This window comes from Schistocerca cancellata, chromosome 2, assembly GCF_023864275.1.
Source record: "Schistocerca cancellata isolate TAMUIC-IGC-003103 chromosome 2, iqSchCanc2.1, whole genome shotgun sequence".
NCBI lineage: Eukaryota > Metazoa > Arthropoda > Insecta > Orthoptera > Acrididae > Schistocerca > Schistocerca cancellata.
In genome coordinates this window covers 861056869-861078435 of record NC_064627.1, presented here as the reverse complement: position 1 = coordinate 861078435, position 21567 = coordinate 861056869, and the positions used below count along the sequence as shown (strand labels likewise).

The 21567-nt window shown below is 41.8% G+C and overlaps 1 protein-coding gene across 1 annotated transcript in view; it reads right to left on the bottom strand.

The window, feature by feature from the left end:
• LOC126162805 (uncharacterized) overlaps nt 1–21567 on the bottom strand; it is a 172616-nt gene that overhangs the window by 45999 nt on the left and 105050 nt on the right. Inside the window, exon 6 of the mRNA XM_049919545.1 lies at nt 16765–16934. Within this exon, the coding sequence (XP_049775502.1) occupies nt 16765–16934 (170 nt within the window). The remainder of the gene's footprint in view (nt 1–16764; nt 16935–21567) is intronic.

Genomic DNA, 21567 nt, shown 5'->3' with positions numbered 1-21567 from the left:
AAGTCAATGCCAAACCAACACCAGACAATACAACAGATGACTGCCTGAGTAAAGAAGAGGTAGTGAGAGAGGAAGTGTGTGCGTGTGTGTGTGTGTGTGTGTGTGTGTGTGTGTGTGTGTGTGTGTGAGAGAGAGAGAGAGAGAGAGAGAGAGAGAGAGAGAGAGAGAGAAATGGCTTCAAAAATAGGGGAATCATGTGAAAGACCATAATCATTCCACCTTAGATATAGACACAGATTGCTACATTTTATGTATTTGACATAAAGGTCCTACTATAAATATTTTAGAAGAAATTGAAATTATCCGCAACATTAACCATAATCCGTCGTGCATTTTGAATGAACAAACTTCACTTAAGCATGAAACCCTATTGAATAACTTTTGTTTTTTGAAGCAGTGTCCCACTTAATTTTCTTCTCCTTCTGGTTTCTGATTATTGTACATCACACAAGTTTACTTCTTAACTGGGTCAGTCTTTCTGCAATTGCTTTGTTGAGCCTGAATTAGGATTAGCTACTAAATAGCATATGCTTATTTCCCATAGTCAGGACCTCAAGGTCCACACATTTTCTATCTTGCATAGCTGTAAAATGTCCTCTTTTTATATAATTTTGCATAACTTTAGTTTTTTAACCTATGACTACAGCATGCTATTGTGCATTATTATGTGTGTCCTTATTAAATTAAAATTTGCCTGTCACTTATGACATAAAATTTAATTGTCTCACATCTTATCTTTCGTAATTATGGCACATTATTCCACTTTGCCTTATGCATCCCCAGTAAAATTAAAATTTGCATGGCACTCATGACACACACACAAAAAAAAAAAAAAAAAAAAAAATCATTTAGTTTTACACGTTTATGAGAGCTCCCAGTTAGGAGTTTTACTATGGTTATGTACTGCCCCTGTTTCAATGTGTTCCTTTATCACTGGTAATGTACTCTTACCGCTTTTCATTAAACTCTTTTTTGTAATGTTTTTTTCCTTTTGCATGTAAATCACTAATTCAAATTGTGAATGCTGTGCTAGTTGGTCATGCATTAGTCTTTTCTTCAACAGATGGCAATGGCATTGCACATTTAGTTTATCCATTTCCTTCCTCCTTTGTGTAAGCTGCTTCGTGCTCTGGGTCCATTGGTGGTACGCAACATCCTATAATCTCCATTGCAGTGCTTGGGGTCACAGCATAAAATGTAAATGTCCTGTTGTTCATTCCATTCTTCTGTTGTCCGGCTAGTTGTCTGTTGTATTGCCTGGTGTCGCTTTGGCACTGGCTTACGTTTCAACTGCTGTGTTCTAAAATGTTATATGGTACTTCTTTATTGTTTTCTCTTATATATACAAGTGCATGTAAAAATTATTATTAGCTTCAGTCTCTTGTTTATTTTCAGTATCATACCTGATGATTGGCATGTAATAGTCCAAAACTGGTCATGGTCTCAGCAATGAAAAATAAAAAAGTGTACGACTGAAGTGGTATTTTCATAACGCTCAGTTGTGGATGTTCCTCCAGCAGGATTGTGTGCTGATAATGTACATTTCGCATTGGGACTATGAAGACATCATCAGGGAAATTTAGGCTTGCATGGAGGCATATAAATAGATATATTTTCCTCACTCTGTTTATTAGTGGAACATGACAGGAAATGTCTAGTAGTGGTACAAGGTACCCTCTGCCATGCACCATATGGAGGATTGCAGAGTATCTCTGTAGATGTAATCTTATAAATTTTAGATTCTTTTTAAATCTGACATTTTTATTGCTTTTGCAACAGTGTTCTGTCTTGTTTTGAGTACTTTGGGGGCTCTGCTTCATCTCTTATTAATTTACTTGGTACAAAACTATTAATTGTCAGCAATACTATTGCTTTGAATTCAGACCACATCTAGTCAGTGTTTGCATTGTTAGTTTATAAGAAATGGAGACTCCTAGGAAGGAGTCAAGGGAATTAATATCTGAAACTTCCTGGCAGATTAAAACTGTGTGCTGGACCGAGACTCGAAATCGGGACCTTTGCCTTTTGCAGGCAAGTTAGGAGACAAGGTACTGGCAGAATTAAAGCTGTGAGAATAGGGCATGAGTTGTGCTTGGGTAGCTCAGTCAGTAGAGCACTTGCCCGTGAAAGGCAAAGGTTCCTATTTTGAGTCTCAGTTTGGCACACAGTTTTAATCTGCCAAGAAGTTTCATATCGGCACACACTCCACTACAGAGTGAAAATTTCATTCTGGAAACATCCCTTAGGTTGTGGCAAAGCCATATTTCTGCAATATCCTTTCTTCCAGGTATGCTAGTTCTGCAAGTTTTGTAGGCGAGTGTCTGTGAAGTCTGGAAGGAAGGAGATGAGGTACTGGCAGAATTAAAGCTATGAGAACAGTGCTTGAGTTGTGCTTGGGTTGCTCAGTCGGTAGAGCTCTTGCCCACAAAAGGCAAAGATCCCAAGTTTGAGTCTCAGTCTGGCACACAGTTTTAATCTGCCAGGAAGTTTCATTTCTGCACACAAACCACTGCAGAGTGAAAATTTCATTCTGGAATTAATATCTGTTTTTAATATATTCATTTCAGGGGGATTTGGATATTATGGTATTCAAACCAATGACCTTGTGGTCACTAATCCCTGTATTCATTATGATGTTATCTATTTGCTCAGGATGGTTTGTTGCTAAGAGGTCTAGTATGTTATCAGAATCATACGGGCCCATGAATTAATTGCTCAAAATACTAGAGAAAGCACTTAGTGTAGTTTTGGACAATATTTTATGCCTATCACCAACTTTAAATATGTATTTTTGCCAGCATATCATAAGTTGACTGAAGTCACTACCAACTGTAATTGCATGAGTCAGGTATCTGTTCAAAATATGACTTTTATTTTCCTTGAACCTTCCAGTAACTATGCCACAGAAACCAAAATAGCAACAGTGCAATAAAAAAAAGTTAAAAGTAAAACCAAAAATGATGTCATTTAAAGACTTTATAGAGGCTGTGGACCCATACTACAGGAAGTTACATCATGCGAGTTGGTGAGCAGATAAAAGGAACCAATTGTAACATCATTGCTAAGCTTTGGGTGTTACTGAATTAAAAGCAGCTCCACTGGGCATCTGGGCCAAGCCACAAAATGGTGGTGACATTGTAGGAAGGCCACGCAACTATTGGCCAGACTGTGAAGTATTTCCACAACATGTAAACAAATTGGTGTTGACATGCCTGGAAGTAATGTATCAGCACAACTGTGTCATTATCTGTTATAAATAGCAACCAATTCTAGAACAGTTACATGCAACTGTCAGCACCCTCCATGAAATCGGGTCCACACAATTCTCCATCATCCTATGGATCAGCCATAAACTAACACTGGTCTGGACAGCCAGTTCCACCAGTCCAGCTCACAGTTGAAACTTCACGCCTGCGGAGTTAGAATGACACAATGGATCAGCCATCGCCCAAGCTCCACAATAGCTCCGAATTTCTGCCTTGGAGGGCAGCTGGTTGCAACCAGTGTGCTACTGCTCCATCCTTCTGCAGCAGGGTGATCTTTTAATACAGAAGTAAGTGTCATTGACACTGCTCACTCAGGGCCACACAGTGCTAAATCAGGTGCATGCTCTGCTAAGTTGTGTGAACAGTGTCAGCAGTGGACATCAAACAGCCATCCCACCACCATGACCTTCTGATGTCATAGGCACTGTCAGTGGACCATGTGCCATAGAGGACATATCCAGGTCATAAACTATGCTGGAACTTGCAGCAGAGGTTCCCTAGCCACCCCTGGGCAGCAGCACCATCTCCAAACCCGCCACACCACCACCTCTACACCATAGTGGACCCACTCAACCTGGGTCTCCATACAGTAGTGTCAGAAGTAATTGTGGACCTTGTCTGCCAACTGGTATCAGCACAGTCTGCCTCAATGCAGAACGTCTTCATAACAACAGCATGCAGTTCTGTCAAATAGTGGGGTCAGTGAACAACTATTGGTTTTTGTGGTTGTTTCTCTGTTTTCTGTTATATGTAGAGGGGTTTGGAGACTAAGTGAGTGATGCACAGTGATTTGAGGGTTACGTTTGTGCAGCCAGGGGAACTGGCTGATATTTCACAGTTTCCTGGTAATATAAAGGAGCGTTATTTACCAACTGTGAGGTGTGATTAGTTTAACTTCATAGGTCATTCAGCACCTTGTGTGGAGTCAGTACCAGTAATTTGTGTTAACTGTCACCAGCAGAGACATATAGGCAGTCAGTGCATAGAGTCAAGATGGATGATGATAAGATGTAAGACATAAGTGTGTGTTGTGTCATACAGCCTGTTGTGAGAATATACTGTGTTCCATTGTGTGTACTGCAGATTAAGGTTACACTGTGGGAGAGTCTCAATTGGAAGGTGTCACTAGTTGTGAGGCAGTTCAAGTACTGGTTGATGAAATGGTGATATGGAAAGCAGATAAAGCATACTTGTGTAGAAGGCTTGCAGCTAGGCAATAAGAGCTGGAATCAGCCAAGCAAACTGTTCCTTTATTAGATCCAGCCTCAGACAGTTGATCATGCCTTTCTCTGGAAAGTCAACTGATGACATAATGTCTGTTTTGCATGACCTGCAGTTAGCAGCTGATATTGTGAGGGGTGGGGGCCACAGAATCAGTTATTGCAGGTCACAAAGTTCCATTTGATAGTGGAAGCCAAGATGTATGTCAGATGTACAGAGGGACTAAGAGATGCACAAACGTTTGATGAATTGAAAAAATACTTGCTAGAGAGGTTCTCTGTTCTATTGAAGCAAAACAACATGAAGTTTTTTTGTGAGCAGTTGGTTAGTCTTTCAAAGAAGCATAATGAATTGGTAGAAAATTTTGTAGTCAGAATATCAAAAAGTGACATATGAATTAGAGGAATGTGACAAGGAAAACAGAGGCATACTCCATGAAGCAGAGCCGAGGGCTTTGGACACATTTTTAAGGGGCTTGCTACCTGATATGTCTAGAAGGGTGAGAACTGGTTTGTACTCTGCAGTCAGATTAGCCACGGACTTTGAAATGATTGACGCAGCAGCAGGAATGTGGGATAAGAGAACAGTATTCTTCACTAATGTGAGCCATTGTAGATGTGGGAGGCTGGGACACGTGCAAATGCAATGTAATCAAACTCAGTGTGGTAGATGTGGTGTGGCTGGACACTGCCAATGTGACTGTAGGGAAAGGTAAGGGAAACCATAGGAAGAATAAGCAATTGTTAAACACAAAAACAAAACCCTGATCTACCACAAGAAGAGCCTGATAAATTTTGATGCAACTAATACAAATGCCGAGGTGGAATGAAGGATAAAAAGTACAAGTTTCTAAAGCACACAGGGGCATGTGTGTCAGTAGCAAGTATGGGCCTTGTTGGTCAGAGGCAATTAAACCCTCCACACTATAATTTCCATGGAGTTGAAGGTAATGATGTGGAGTCTTTTGGTTCAGCAATGATGGTTTTTCAAGTGGGGACACAGCATTTTAAGCAGTGCAAAGATGTCATTCCCCAAATAAGTGATTGTTGCTGCATGATCTTAATATTAGACTTTCTGATAACAGAGCATGCAAAAATTCACCTTAGGTGACATATAGTTGAACTTAGTGGGACAATGTTGCAGTTAGAGGAGATGGTCACCAGTGAAGTACGGATGCAAGGTCTATCAATCTTTTGAGGTGAACCACATGAACTGCAGTCAACAACACTAAGGATGGATTTGTATGTTATTGTGGTGCAAGGTACTGGGAAGTTGGTCAGGCTAAATGTGGGACCAGACTGGCCTGTTAATGAATTGTGCATGGTTAATCCACTGGCAGAAAATGATATATTAGACACATCATGTTCCTTTGTAAGGAGAAGCATAGTATGTGTACAGGAAGAACTGGACAGGAATGTAGTGCCCATGAATTTAGATAATTTTGGCACCAATGGTGTACAGCTCACCAAAAGAATGTTGGTAGCTAATTCGGGAGTCCTGGATGATGTGAGTTGGGCTCTGTCAGTGTGCACCAGGGTAGTGTATGAACCATTGATAAAACTGCATTGTAGAAAGCTGGAGCATCTTAAAAGTATGGACAGACTGGAGATGGAAAATTTATTGTTTGAATTTGAAGATTTGTTTTTTCCTTGAGGATCTTTAGCAGCAACATCTATAACACAGCATTATATCCCTATGGGAACTGAGTCACCAGATTATCATAGACTGTACCATGTACTGCATTGTTTGCAACCAGTATCAAAAGATTTCATTGAAAAACAGCTAGCAGAGAGGGTAATAGAGGAAAGCACTAGGCCAGGTTGTGTAGCTATGGTAGTTGTACAGAAAAAAGTCATCAGATTGGAACAAAAGACATCTTAAGGACAAAACCATAACTGATGCATATCCAGTTCCAGACATAACTGAAACTATTGATGATTTGGAACAGTGTAGATACTTCTCTACCTTAGATCTGAGCAATGAGGAAGTATTGAATAGGATTGGGGAGAAGAGAAGTTTGTGGCACAACTTGACTAGAAGAAGGGATCGGTTGGTAGGACATGTTCTGAGGCATCAAGGGATCATCAATTTAGTATTGGAGGGCAGCGTGGAAGGTAAAAATCGTAGAGGGAGACCAAGAGATGAATACACTAAGCAGATTCAGAAGGATGTAGGTTGCAGTAGGTACTGGGAGATGAAGAAGCTTGCACAGGATAGAGTAGCATGGAGAGCTGCATCAAACCAGTCTCAGGACTGAAGACCACAACAACAACAACAACAACATATATAGGCAAATTAGCACAAATTACAACTAATACAATGTGCCAAGTATTACCTGAATTTCACATCTGGGATATCATTCCATAATTCAGTGACTGTTTTTAATGGTTGACTGTCAACTGGTAAGTAATTTAATGAACCGTATTGCTCTTCAATAATGTTTTCTGCTAAATGTGACAACAGGATCGGAATATGAACCATGTTACTTTAGGATCATATTACGAACTATGTTGCTTCCAATAGTTACTTACTGTGCACATCATTAGTTGTACTACTGTGAATGTTAGATTTTAAGGACAGTGAATTGAGAACTTCATTCAGTGATTGTGTTAATGATTTATTTGGCACACATTAATAATTGTCTTTAATTTCTTCTGAGTTAGGTTACTACACTCAAACAGTACCATTATAGGACATCAGCAGAGTTTATCTGTGCATAAATTATAATAGATGGGACTTGATCTGGCCATAAACAGTAGATGCTTCAATATCAAAGTGCTGTTAAATATTTAAAATATAAACTTTGTGTGGACCATATCACTTGAAATAGCCTACTTGGGCCAATCACTTTTCTGTCAGCTTTGATGGAGGTACAAGTACCTATGGCATGTTAGCACAGATAAATAAGGCAATGCTTCAATTTGACCAATACTCGAATATCTGTCTGCAGTCTGGGTCTGATAGAGGAAATAGAGAAGATCCAAAGAAGAAAAGCATATTTCATTAAAGGTTAGTTTAGTAAGTGTGAAAGTGTCATGGAGATGCTCATGCAATGCCACTGGCAGACACTGCTAGAAAGGCATTCTCCATCACTGTTTGGTTTACCATTACAGTTCCAAGAGTCAAACAATCTATGCTTCTGATCTATTGCAACTGATCTATTGCTTCCTCCTATGTATATCTCATGAAAATAGCATGAAGATAGAACTAGAGAGATTCAAACCTGCACAGATGCTTACAAGTAATCATTCTTTCTGTGAATTTTCCATGATGGAAACAGGTAAAGGGGGAAATGACACTTGTTATAAAGAATCCGCCATCACCCACACAAGGTGGCTTGCAGAGTATAGATGTAGATAAATGTTAACAACATTTTTCAACGGGCAAGTGCTTGTCCATACATGGCACGTCTCTATGAACTGTCTGCATGTTGTTAGGTAATCCCGTGGCCAAAAAAATCCCCTGATCTGTCCCCTACAGAACATGTGTTGGACCAACTTAGATATAAACTTCATCCCATTGCCAGTATGCAGGATATCAAGTACCAGGTATGACACTTGCGGGCCAGCTTGCCTCACAGGAGAATACAGTGGCTTGATGACATCCTTCCCAACTGAATCAGGGTATTCATCCACGCTAGATGACTGCAACATAATATTGATAGGTGGGTCCACAATGTCAAGTTCTTTGTAAATTTAGTCAGTTTTGTAATCACTGAAATTATATCACAAACCATCCCATCCAGTGAAGTTTCTTTTCATTTCATTTCATTTCTGCTACCCTTTTGGGTGCTTTTTTTTTCTTTTTTTCCTGCAATGCATTTTGTACAGTTTTTTCCATATTTCTGCATGCATTTCTACTTTAGAGAATCAAAAGTTGAGTGTATCAAAATCAGATATATGAGAGTAAGGAGGTCCTACAAAACACAATGACAAAATACACACATCAAAAAAGTTTTACATCGCATTACATGGTACAACATGCAAAGTGTGGTTTTGACGAGCAATAAAAAGGGCAGAAATGACGTTTATGTTAATCTCTATTCCAATTTTCTGTACAGGTTCTCGGACTCTCAGAACCAGGGTGATGCAAAACTTTTTTTGATGTGTGTAAAATATGTGGGAAAAGTCAGGTTCTCTACTGAGTGAGAACTTTCTATCTACATGAAAATAAAGTGATAATGCACAGAAGAAAGAGTATTCAGCTGGTCAACATGCCTTTCATTAAGGACTGAGCAATAATACAAGGGTTGTTCAATAAGTAATGCAACACTTTTTTTTCTTGGCCAGTTTCAGTTGAAAAAATGTGGAATTTGTTAAGGGATCTCATGGAATATTCCCACTTCAGTGCCTATAGTTTCATGAAGTTCTGATACATGGTGATGCTATAAGTAGCCTTCAAAAAGGTGTCTGTAACGAAGGAGCATCGCAGATATTCATAGGCACTTGCATAATGTCCACAGAGACCTGGCAGTGAACAAAAGCATTGTGAGTTATTGGATGAGGCATCTGTTACCATCACAATGCGGTCACACAAACTTGTCTGATCTCCCGCATGCCAGCCACCTGCACACACCTGTGACTCCTGCAATTTTGGAACATATAGACCCTCTCATTTGAGGTGATCAATGGATCACTATGAAACATCTCACTGCATGACCGGACATCTCTGTTGGTAGTTCTGACACCCTCATCCACAAGTTGGGGTACTCAAATGTGTGTGCCCGACGGGTTCCTTGCTGCCACAGAGAAGACAATAAAAAGCAATGAAGGAGCATCTGTGAGCATCTTGTGAGCATCTTGTGCATTACAAGACTGATCATGACAATTTTTTGTTGATCATCATCATAGGTAGTGAAACATGGGTTCATTACTTTGAACTAGAAACAGAACGGCAACAGATGAAATAGTGCCACACCAACTCTCCTCCGAACACGCACTAGGCCGAAACTACATTATACTTGAGCCGGACGTTCCCACGTTCGTGCCTACACAGGCTCGACATAGGCCAGACGTGTTAGACATAGCCCTCATAAAGGGCATCACATGCACACTCAACCTAACGGTTGAAAACGATCTGGACTCAGACCACATGCCTGTAATACTGCACATGGAAGAGACACTGCAGGACATCGAACCACGCAGGATGCTTAACTACAAGCGTGCGAATTGGACACTGTTCAAGGAAATGCTTGATAGTCGCATTCCTGACACTCACGAAATTAACAACACACAGCAAATCGATGAGGCTGTGGAGGCTCTCACAACTGCCGTCCAAGACGCAATGACTGACGCCATTCCATTTACAACACCAAGACAACTCTTGACGGCCCTGCCCCAGGAAATCCTGGGCCTTATCTCAATGAGGAACCGCCTCAGGAGATACTGGCAGCGTACCAGGCGCCTGTTCTATAAACTGCACGTCAACAGACTCCAGGGCATAATGTTGTTGTTGTTGTGGTCTTCAGTCCTGAGACTGGTTTGATGCAGCTCTCCATGCTGCTCTATCCTGTGCAAGCTTCTTCATCTCCCAGTATCTACTGCAACCTACATCCTTCTGAATCTGCTTAGTGTATTCATCTCTTGGTCTCCCTCTACGATTTTTACCCTCCACACTGCCCTCCAATGCTAAATTTGTGATCCCTTGATGCCTCAAAACATGTCCTACCAACCGATCCCTTCTTCTAGTCAAGTTGTGCCACAAACTTCTCTTCTCCCCAATCCTATTCAATACCTCCTCATTAGTTACGTGATCTACCCACCTTATCTTCAGCATTCTTCTGTAGCACCACATTTCGAAAGCTTCTATTCTCTTCTTGTCCAAACTAGTTATCGTCCATGTTTCACTTCCATACATGGCTACACTCCATACAAATACTTTCAGAAACGACTTCCTGACACTTAAATCTATACTCGATGTTAACAAATTCCTCTTCTTGAGAAACGCTTTCCTTGCCATTGCCAGTCTACATTTTATATCCTCTCTACTTCGACCATCATCGGTTATTTTACTCCCTAAATAGCAAAACTCCTTTACTACTTTAAGTGTCTCATTTCCTAATCTAATTCCCTCAGCATCACCTGACTTAATTTGACTACATTCCATTATCCTCGTTTTGCTTTTGTTGATGTTCATCTTATATCCTCCTTTCAAGACACTGTCCATTCCGTTCAACTGCTCTTCCAAGTCCTTTGCTGTCTCTGACAGAATTACAATGTCATCGGCGAACCTCAAAGTTTTTACTTCTTCTCCATGAATTTTAATACCTACTCCGAATTTTTCTTTTGTTTCCTTTACTGCTTGCTCAATATACAGATTGAATAACATCGGGGAGAGGTTACAACCCTGTCTTACTCCTTTCCCAACCACTGCTTCCCTTTCATGCCCCTCGACTCTTATCACTGCCATCTGGTTTCTGTACAAACTGTAAATAGCCTTTTGCTCCCTGTATTTTACCCCTGCCACCTTCAGAATTTGAAAGAGAGTATTCCAGTTAACATTGTCAAAAGCTTTCTCTAAGTCTACAAATGCTAGAAACGTAGGTTTGCCTTTTCTTAATCTTTCTTCTAAGATAAGTCGTAAGGTCAGTATTGCCTCACGTGTTCCAACATTTCTACGGAATCCAAACTGATCTTCCCCGAGGTCGGCTTCTACCAGTTTTTCCATTCGTCTGTAAAGAATTCGCGTTAGTATTTTGCAGCTGTGACTTATTAAACTGATAGTTCGGTAATTTTCACATCTGTCAACACCTGCTTTCTTTGGGATTGGAATTATTATATTCTTCTTGAAGTCTGAGGGTATTTCGCCTGTCTCATACATCGTGCTCACCAGATGGTAGAGTTTTTTCATGACTGGCTCTCCCGAGGCCATCAGTAGTTCAAATGGAATGTTGTCTATTCCCGGGGCCTTGTTTCGACTCAGGTCTTTCAGTGCTCTGTCAAACTCTTCACGCAGTATCTTATCTCCCATCTCGTCTTCATCTACATCCTCTTCCATTTCCATAATATTGTCCTCAAGTACATCACCCTTGTATAAACCCTCTATATACTCCTTCCACCTTTCTGCCTTCCCTTCTTTGCTTAGAACTGGGTTGCCATCTGAGCTCTTGATATTCATACAAGTGGTTCTCTTCTCTCCAAAGGTCTCTTTAATTTTCCTGTAGGCAGTATCTATCTTACCCCTAGTGAGACAAGCCTCTACATCCTTACATTTGTCCTCTAGCCATCCCTGCTTAGCCATTTTGCACTTCCTGTCGATATCATTTTTGAGACGTCTGTATTCCTTTTTGCCTGCTTCATTTACTGCATTTTTATATTTTCTCCTTTCATCAATTAAATTCAATATTTCTTCTGTTACCCAAGGATTTCTATTAGCCCTCGTCTGTTTACCTACTTGATCCTCTGCTGCCTTCACTACTTCATCCCTCAGAGCTACCCATTCTTCTTCTACTGTATTTCTTTCCCCCATTCCTGTCAATTGTTCCCTTATGCTATCTCTGAAACTCTCTACAACCTCTGGTTCTTTCAGTTTATCCAGGTCCCATCTCCTTAAATTCCCACCTTTTTGCAGTTTCTTCAGTTTCAATCTGCAGTTCATAACCAATAAATTGTGGTCAGAATCCACATCTGCCCCAGGAAATGTCTTACAATTTAAAACCTGGTTCCTAAATCTCTGTCTTACCATTATATAATCTATCTGATACCTACTAGTATCTCCAGGATTCTTCCAGGTATACAACCTTCTTTTATGATTCTTGAACCAAGTGTTGGCTATGATTAACTTATGCTCTGTGCAAAATTCTACAAGGCGGCTTCCTCTTTCATTCCTTCCCCCCAATCCATATTCACCTACTATGTTTCCTTCTCTCCCTTTTCCTACTGACGAATTCCAGTCACCCATGACTATTAAATTTTCGTCTCCTTTCACTACCTGAATAATTTCTTTTATCTCGTCATACATTTCATCTATTTCTTCATCATCTGCAGAGGTAGTTGGCATATAAACTTGTACTACTGTAGTAGGCATGGGCTTTGTGTCTATCTTGGCCACAATAATGCGTTCACTATGCTGTTTGTAGTAGCTAACCCGCACTCCTATTTTTTTATTCATTATTAAACCTACTCCTGCATTACCCCTATTTGAATTTGTATTTATAACCCTGTAATCACCTGACCAAAAGTCTTGTTCCTCCTGCCACCGAACTTCACTAATTCCCACTATATCTAATTTTAACCTATCCATTTCCCTTTTTAAATTTTCTAACCTACCTGCCCGATTAAGGGATCTGACATTCCACGCTCCGATCCGTAGGACGCCAGTTTTCTTTCTCCTGATAACGACGTCCTCCTGAGTAGTCCCCGCCCGGAGATCCGAATGGGGGACTATTTTACCTCCGGAATATTTTACCCAAGAGGACGTCATCATCATTTAATCATACAGTAGAGCTGCATGTCCTCGGGAAAAATTACGGCTGTAGTTTCCCCTTGCTTTCAGCCGTTCGCAGTACCAGCACAGCAAGGCCGTTTTGGTTAATGTTACAAGGCCAGATCAGTCAATCATCCAGACTGTTGCCCCTGCAACTACTGAAAAGGCTGCTGCCCCTCTTCAGGAACCACATGTTTGTCTGGCCTCTCAACAGATACCCCTCCGTTGTCGTTGCACCTACGGTACGGCCATCTGTATCGCTGAGGCACGCAAGCCTCCCCACCCGCGGCAAGGTCCATGGTTCATGGGGGGCAGGGCATAATACGGAATAAAATACAAACATTCAGAAACGAGCAATGGGGACCAAAACTCGCTGGGCTGGATACCACACATCCTGGCGTGTGGCAGCTGGCCAGACACTTCACCAGGGAGAAACATTACATTCCCACGTTACAAGGACCAGACGGCCCGGCCTACTCCGCGACGGAAAAGGCAGAGCTTATGGCCACAACACTTGCAGCGTCCTTCATGCCGAATCTGGTTCCTTCAGACCCAGCATTCACACTTGAAACGGACCAGGAGGTTACACGACTTGTAGCCCAGCCCTCGCGCAACGAAATAAGACGTACTAGCACGAATGAAATCACATGGGCTATCAAGCACACCAACGCTAGAAAAGCCCCTGGGCCTGATGGCATTCAAAACCGTGTCCTCCAGGAGTTCACGGATAAAGCCGTAGAATACCTCACACACTTAACGAATGCCATCCTGACACACCAACACTTCCCTGACTTTTGGAAGGCGGCCAAGGTCCTGATGTTCAGGAAGCCAGGGAAAGACCACTCCCTCCCACAAAATTACCAACCCATCAGTCTGCTGTGTTCGCTCAGCAAGATTGTAGAGAAGGTAATACTAAAACGTATCACTAGGCATTGCATCGCCAACGACACCCTAAGACCGGAGAAATTCAGCTTTAGGAATCACCACTCGACAACACAACAACTCCTCCGCGTAGTCGAACATATAACACACAGCTACAACATGAACAAAGCCACAGGGGCCCTGTTCTTAGACATCAAAAAGGCTTTCGATCGTCTCTGGCACAACGGACTCATACGCAAACTAAGCGAAGCTGGTTTCCCAGACAGACTCGTACGTCTCATACACTCATATCTCATGAACAGATGTTTCAACACTAACATGCAGGATAAACAATCAACACAACGCGGTATCCAAGCTGGAGTACCCCAAGGGAGCATCCTAGGGCCCATCTTGTTTAACCTGTACATTAATGACTTCCCAGCGACACAAAACACGACGTTAGCCATCTACGCGGATGACACAGCCATCCTCGCGCAAGACTGGAAACTGTCGAACATCAATTCACGAATACAGACAGCAATCAGAACAGCTGAGCCTTGGTTGGAGCGATGGCGTATTAAAGTAAACGTCGACAAGTGCGAAGCAGTTCTGTTCACATGCAGACCGAAACTACTGCGCAAACACCAACACTGTAGACCAATAACACTACATACACGCCCAATACATTTCCGAGAGAAAGTCAGGTACCTTGGTGTCTGGCTGGACCGGAAACTTACATGGGGGGACCACATCGAATACGTTGCCAACCGAGCGCACGCGAGGCTCAAACAGCTCTACCCAATGCTCAACAGGGAAAGCACACTGAATAGGAGGGTGTCGAGGTCCTTATACATGACACTGATTAGACCTCTGATGACATACGCAGCTCCCGTCTGGGGATATGCAGCTCCTACATGACTGCGCCGCCTGCAGATCATACAGAACAAGGTGCTACGAATCATTAGCAACGCTCCATGCTACACACGCACCATGGATCTTCACCATGAATACCACCTTGATACCCTCAAGGAAGTATTCAATAAACACGCCACACGACTATACAGGAACTCGACACACTCAAACAATCCTTTCAACTACGATCACAACCACAGGTGGAAGCACAAGCGACCAAAGACACTGCTAGCTAGGGCATAGCCACCTATGGTAAACTAACATACGCAAACAGTGACAAACGTTGGCAAGCCCCTGCATATCAGCAACACTGACTGGCAACTACCAGCTGCTATTAGAGCCGACCAACAGGCCACAGCAGGGACACCGACGAGCTCGCCCACAGACGCACAAACAATCTGCCAACATTCCCTCACACTGTGCCTCCGGTATATGACCTATCGGACACAAGATCGATAACAAAACTAACTATTGCAGGTTGCTGACGCTGAATGAGGACTCTGTACCAGCACCCAGAGCCAGCCGCCGAGCAGCACAAACGCACAACGTCAAGGTATTGACATGCATGATACCCACTACTAACAAAGCCTATCCTTGCACAACCTATCGCAGGCAGCAAAACAACTGCTACTGCTCTTGCCGCCCGACCTAACTTTCGCAGAGGTTTTTTTCCCTTGGCTCTTGCCTTGGCACTTTTTTTCCTCTGCCCTTCAAACTGCTACCCTTCGTCAGATTTCGACCAATCTATCTCCAGATGAGCGCGTATCAATGGTTAATCCTAACCAGACGTACGCAAACATCGCAGTACCCACATCCTGCGACACCTCACTTTAGTGAATACTAACCCCTATGCAGAGATGGCAGTAGACCTTTTGTGTTGGCCATCATGCCAGTGTGGGTGTGGAGGGGCTCCACCTCTTGTGAAAGTCTCCTTCGAAGAAAAATTTCATAGACACACCATCAGCTGGTAAACTCATGGTGATGGTCTTCTGGGACTCTGAAGGGGTGATTCTGTTTGATGTCCTCCCTCATGGTGCAATGATCAACTCTGAAGTGTATTGTGCTACCTACCCTCATGAAAATGAAGAAATGACTTCAGAATGTTCATCACTAGAAAAATGCAAACAAACTTCTCCATCTCCCTAACAATGCAAGGCCTCACACAAGCCTGTGCACCCAAGAGGAGCTCACAAAACTTTTCCTTCCCCAACCACCCTACAGCCCAGATCTTGCACCTTCCAACTTCCAACAGTCTGACCCAAAGAAGGATGCAGCCCTTGGCAAACAGTACATGGATGGTGAAAAGGTTATAATGCAACAAGATCTTGGCTCTGACGCCAATGAGAAGAGTGGTACCATGCAGGCATACAGGCCTTCCCAGTAAGATGGCGTAAGGCTGTCACATTGAATGGAGGTTATGTTGAAAAACAGGGTTTTTTAGCAAAAAGAATGGGGAAAAATATCACATATTGGAATCCTGAATAAAACCAACCTACTTTCAGAAATAAAAATGTGTTGCACTACTTGTTGAATACCTCTCATAATAATGTTAGCACTTCATACAGTTAGTCTACTGATTGATACAGGATGAACTCAGGCACAGAATGAAGCCAGACTTAGCAAGTGAGATACTGTGAAGGTTTCTAGAACAGTCAAATGAGTGATACAGCCTATGTATAAATATTTGGATTGTATGTAAGAATACATGATTATGCTCAAGATTTTTTTATGTCTGTGTGCAATTGAATAAACGCTGTTTCTAATTTTCCAAATGCCGCAAGCAGTTCATCTCAGTTTAGTATGAAGAATGCTCAATGGCCCAGTTTTGTTGCTCCTGCCCTACTTGTGTGCTTCTGGTGAAGTCAGTCTTTCAGTTTTGTTTGGCTGCACATTGATGTAACCCTAATCATCAAAATCATATTACTAACAACTGAGGAATGGAAAGTCAACAATATTACAGAATTACACATGAGTTCATCAGTTACTTCCTGTAAATGAAGAAGTTATTAAAATGATAAGTGGGATAATATATATGACTGAATAAAGTATGAAATTCAAATTCACCACAAAGATACTCAACTGTGCTGTCCATCATTGCGGCCACAGAGACTGTTGAAGCCTAATCCCCGTTGGCCACTCAAAGGACTTGTAACTGTGAAACTGTCATTGATGCAGTAATATGGTGTTGTTTGTAAAGGCTCTCTGATTGGTAAAGTTGGTGGAGCTATGCGAAATTCATCGAAGTCCAACCTAAAACAACAACAAAAAATATATTACTAAAATAATTCAGACTTCATTACGTTTTATTCAGTGATGTGCTTCACAATGATAACAACCTGAATAGTATTAACACAAGATGGAGTAAATTTTCATGCACAGATACCTATATTAATTTAGAGAACTTGCTAGGAAAGAAAATGGAAATAAAAAAAAAATAGACTATGTTTGGTATAGCATTCACAATAACAATATGTTTGTTTGTGTGGCCATCTTCCACAGCAGCTGTTAACATCTGTTATCATAGGTCAAGGCAGATAACCTATAATAACAGACAATAACAATAGTTTAAAATGACTTGCAGTAATGAAATGAATTCCCTGATAGCTTGATTTTCACTGCCTCAAAACACAGAGTGGTGTTATAAATTTCCTTCTTTTTTGTAATTATAGGTAGTGCTTCAATTAAGTAGCCAGAGATCATTAATCCATGAAAACTTATTATTAATGTCTTGTCTTGTATTGCAAATAATGATTCTCTATCTTCAATAATTAATTAAGGACTCTTATGAATAAGAAAATCTTATTTTGCATTTTTTCAAGCATTATATACTGCACAGTTGAAGTTTCTTGCAATGACATCCTTGCATAAAACTTCTTATTTTACAGGTAGTGTCAAATCAGGTTAAACTCTCGAGCTTCAGAATCCTTCACCATCTTTGTCACAAACAACAGAATTTTATGGCTGTTGTTGTGGTGACCATTTTCATCTCATAGATGGCTGGTGATTGGCTGGCATATGTCATTATATCATGCTGCTAGACCTTGTGTCCACCTCTGCACTGGAGGTGCCAGTCCTCTCATAGGAATATAAACAATGCAGCACATTTCACTATGGTGCTTCATCTAGCAAAACGGATGGGGCTCTGGAAAGAAGAAGTATATAACCTATCTTCAGACCATCTTAGAAGAGAGAGGAGATGCTGCACCCAGTTAAGGACAGTCTCAGTCTCAGGGTCCCTGAAATTTATAAGATCAGACAGTGTAGCCGTATCATTAATGATCATTGTCAAGAACACCAAAGGCCATTAAAAATTGAGAACTTGAGAAATCAGATGGCAGGTGTGGGCGATGTTGATATTTTGCAAATGATTCTGTGAAACAGATTTATGACACCACTCACAGGCTTGAAGGTATGGCCCAGCAGACACTGTATACAAATGTGAAGTAATCACAGCAGCACAGGACACCAATCTACTGTGAAGAACTCGTACATTGCATTTACAACAGCACCCGAAGACCCATCTGGGGGCCAAAGCAGGCTGAGGACAGCTGATGCTGTAACTGTCAAAGAGTGCTCCTCTTGTCCCCTCCAGAGGAACTATGTCAGAGGTGTAGAGAAAAGACACATACACAAGCAAGCCCAGAAGCTGTTTGCAGTCATGTCACCATTCTGTCTGTGTCCAGAAGCAGATAGAATAATGGTTGTTTAAGCTGCAGGCCAACCACAATGACCTTCTTACTATGGATATAGGTGGCCAACCAGCCCACTGAAGCTACCTCCAACTTCTGCTGCACGGACAAGTCATTACTGTGGCACGGCGCATCGCACGAGGGGCGAGAGGGCTGCTAGCCTCCGCTTTCTGGATGGCATCATCTGGCAGACTGTAAGCTATTGTCCGCAAGGGTGATGCCGCAATGTGAACTCGCAGCCTGCCAGGTGCAGAGCTGTCTGTGGGCACTGAATGAGCTGCCCTGGGTGGATGGACAGAACTGCTAAGGCTCACTGCAATGACGGTGGTCAGCCGCTTCCCTTCAGTGCTCTACATGGGGTCAACGAGTCGTGCTTGAGGAAGCAGTCAGCCGTGTTCCAGGCCACAGGCACAGTTAACACACATGGCGGCCACTCGGCTGTGGCATGACTAGGAGCCCTACATCCGCAAGGCTGGGTGACTGATCACTGACACTGCAGATTCTGGCACCATCACCGAATTACCAGAAGGCCACTGTGTACCTTTGATGTAATAAAGGCAATACATTTCTCTGCATGCTTCAGCGTGAGTCATCCCTGTCTCCCAAACAATACCGTTCAGTTGTTCTAACATATTACAATCCCTGAGCTTGGAGAGTTATAACAACATTTTGTTTGGTATGCAATTTGAGTTGTCTCATGCATAATTTCTGTGCCATGTTGGATCAAGTAATCACAAGAAGCATTGTGAAATTTGATGGAACAAATTTATGTTTATGGAAATTTCAGATTTGTTTGACACCTATGGTGTTTGGGATGTGGTGAGGGCCAGAGATCAAAATCCGAGGATTTGATGACACCTGCTGGAAAACTGCATGTAAAACACAATGCTTGTGCTACATGTGGAATTTCAATCACAATCAAGTACCGGCAACTTGAATTTTGATATGCGCACTACTACTCATGATTCATGAAGAAACATCTGGGTAAATAAAGTTTTATTGATCCACTACTGGTGTTATGGCCTAAAGCCACATTGTCGGGTGCAACAAATGTCACACATGTACCCATCACTCCTAGTCAAGTATTACTCACTGAATATTGTCTACATTACATGGATGAATGAAGGATGACAAACATGTGATTCATTAATTTCCTACAAACCAATGATATTTGGATTATGTAGATGTAGACCATTGTTTTAAACATGCCTGCATCAGTGTGATGGCAAGGCAACCCAATGTCACACATGTACCCATCACTCCTAGTCAAGTATTACTCACTGAATATTGTCTACATTACATGGATGAATGAAGGATGACAAACATGTGATTCATTAATTTCCTACAAACCAATGATATTTGGATTATGTAGATGTAGACCATTGTTTTAAACATGCCTGCATCAGTGTGATGGCAAGGCAACCCAATGTTGGAAAGAATAGAAGCAAGCCACACAAGGGACTAAAGACAATATTCACTGAATGGTAAGTCCTGACTAGGAGCAATAGGTTCACCTACAACCTTTCAACATTGTTGCACCCAATGATGTGGTTTTACACTGTGAAACTGGTTGTGCATCAATAAAACAACAATTTTACCTGCTGTCAGCAGAATTCTTCTTAACATTATGTCTCAATCATGAAAAATTTCCACAAGTTCTGAATGAATGCGAGTGATCTGGTGATGCAGCATATCACAAGAGTCATGACATTGTGGGTCAACTCAGGTATGTGAGTGAATGTGAAACTGTGTTCAAGATGGCCAAGATACTCGGAAGCCTTATGACAAAATTCCATGCCCTATTACAGCCTGGGACAGTGTTTCTGGGATCAGGAAATGACTGGAAGTCTAAGAGTGGCTCATTTCTGAAGATAAATGATTGAATGACATGGAGAATGCATCTAATGTCCTGGAAGCAACTTCATCTCAACAGTGGAACAAAGAGCACACGGGTGCCAAGAAGAAGAACCTAAATCAAGCAAATTTGAAAGGAAAATTTAATTGCTGGACCTGTGGGAAAGAAAGCAATCCATCAATTCCCATTCTAAGAAAAAGCAAAATAGAGGTAGTGTATGTGTATTTCTTGTTACTGGCAGTGCATACCACAAAAAAGTTCTACATGATAAAGCGATTTGTGAGAGTATGCTGAAAGCTGATATAAACAAAGTCTGGATTACTGACAGCAGGACATTGGCATGTCACTTTTCGGTGCAATGGTTCAGTGAAATCCGTGAATGTCAGATCATTGAAATTTCACTTGGAGATAACATACAAGCAAAGGGACTGGATCGTTTAAACCAAAGAAATTTGTAAATGGGTGCTGGGTAGATTGACGCATTGATGATCTGCTGTACATCCCAAAAAGAAGGAATAATTGTTTTATGTCATTATTTGTATGATGAAAGCTTTTGAGGTGAGCATTGTAGATAAGTTTCTAAACATTTCTCATGATGGATGTAACATTTCCACAGAAATAAAACAAGAAAAAGAGATTTCCAGAACCTTTTTTTGTGTAAAATATCCAATGTGATTTGAATGTGTCAATCACAAATAACCTCAAAACTTGGCAAAAAACTGGTTCATATAAATGTCAAATTGATTGTGAATTGGATCAAAACAAGTCTGGAGGGGGGGGGGGGGGTAGAGGACTCAAATATGTTTGAGGAAAAGGAGCAGATGGGGAAACGGAATCAGGTCATAGAGGATCCGCATGACGGACGGGAAGCGTAAATGGAAGGAGAGGCAGAGTGCATGGTGCTCGAGGCTCTGGAGGGACTTATAGCATTTGGTGGGAGTAGATATCCAGGTGGGACTAGCATAACAGAGGATGAGACGGATCAAGGATTTGTAGGTGTGGAGAATGGTAGAGGGGTTCAACCCCCATGTCCAGCCAGAGAGGAGTTTAAGGGACAGAGGCAGTTGTGGGCTTTGTATTGGATAGAATGGAGATGAGGGATCCAGGTGAGGTGATGGTCAATGGTGAGTCCAAGGTAGGTGAGGGTGGGGGAGAGGCGGACAGGACAGGTGCAGATGGTAAGGGAAAAATCAAGGAGCCGGAAGGAGCAAGTGGTACAACCTATGATGATTGCCTGTGTCTTGGAAGGATTGATTTTTAGGAGCCACTGGTTACACCATGTGGCAAAAAGGTCAAGGTGATTCTGAAGAAGGCATTGGGACAGTTGAAGGGTAAGAAT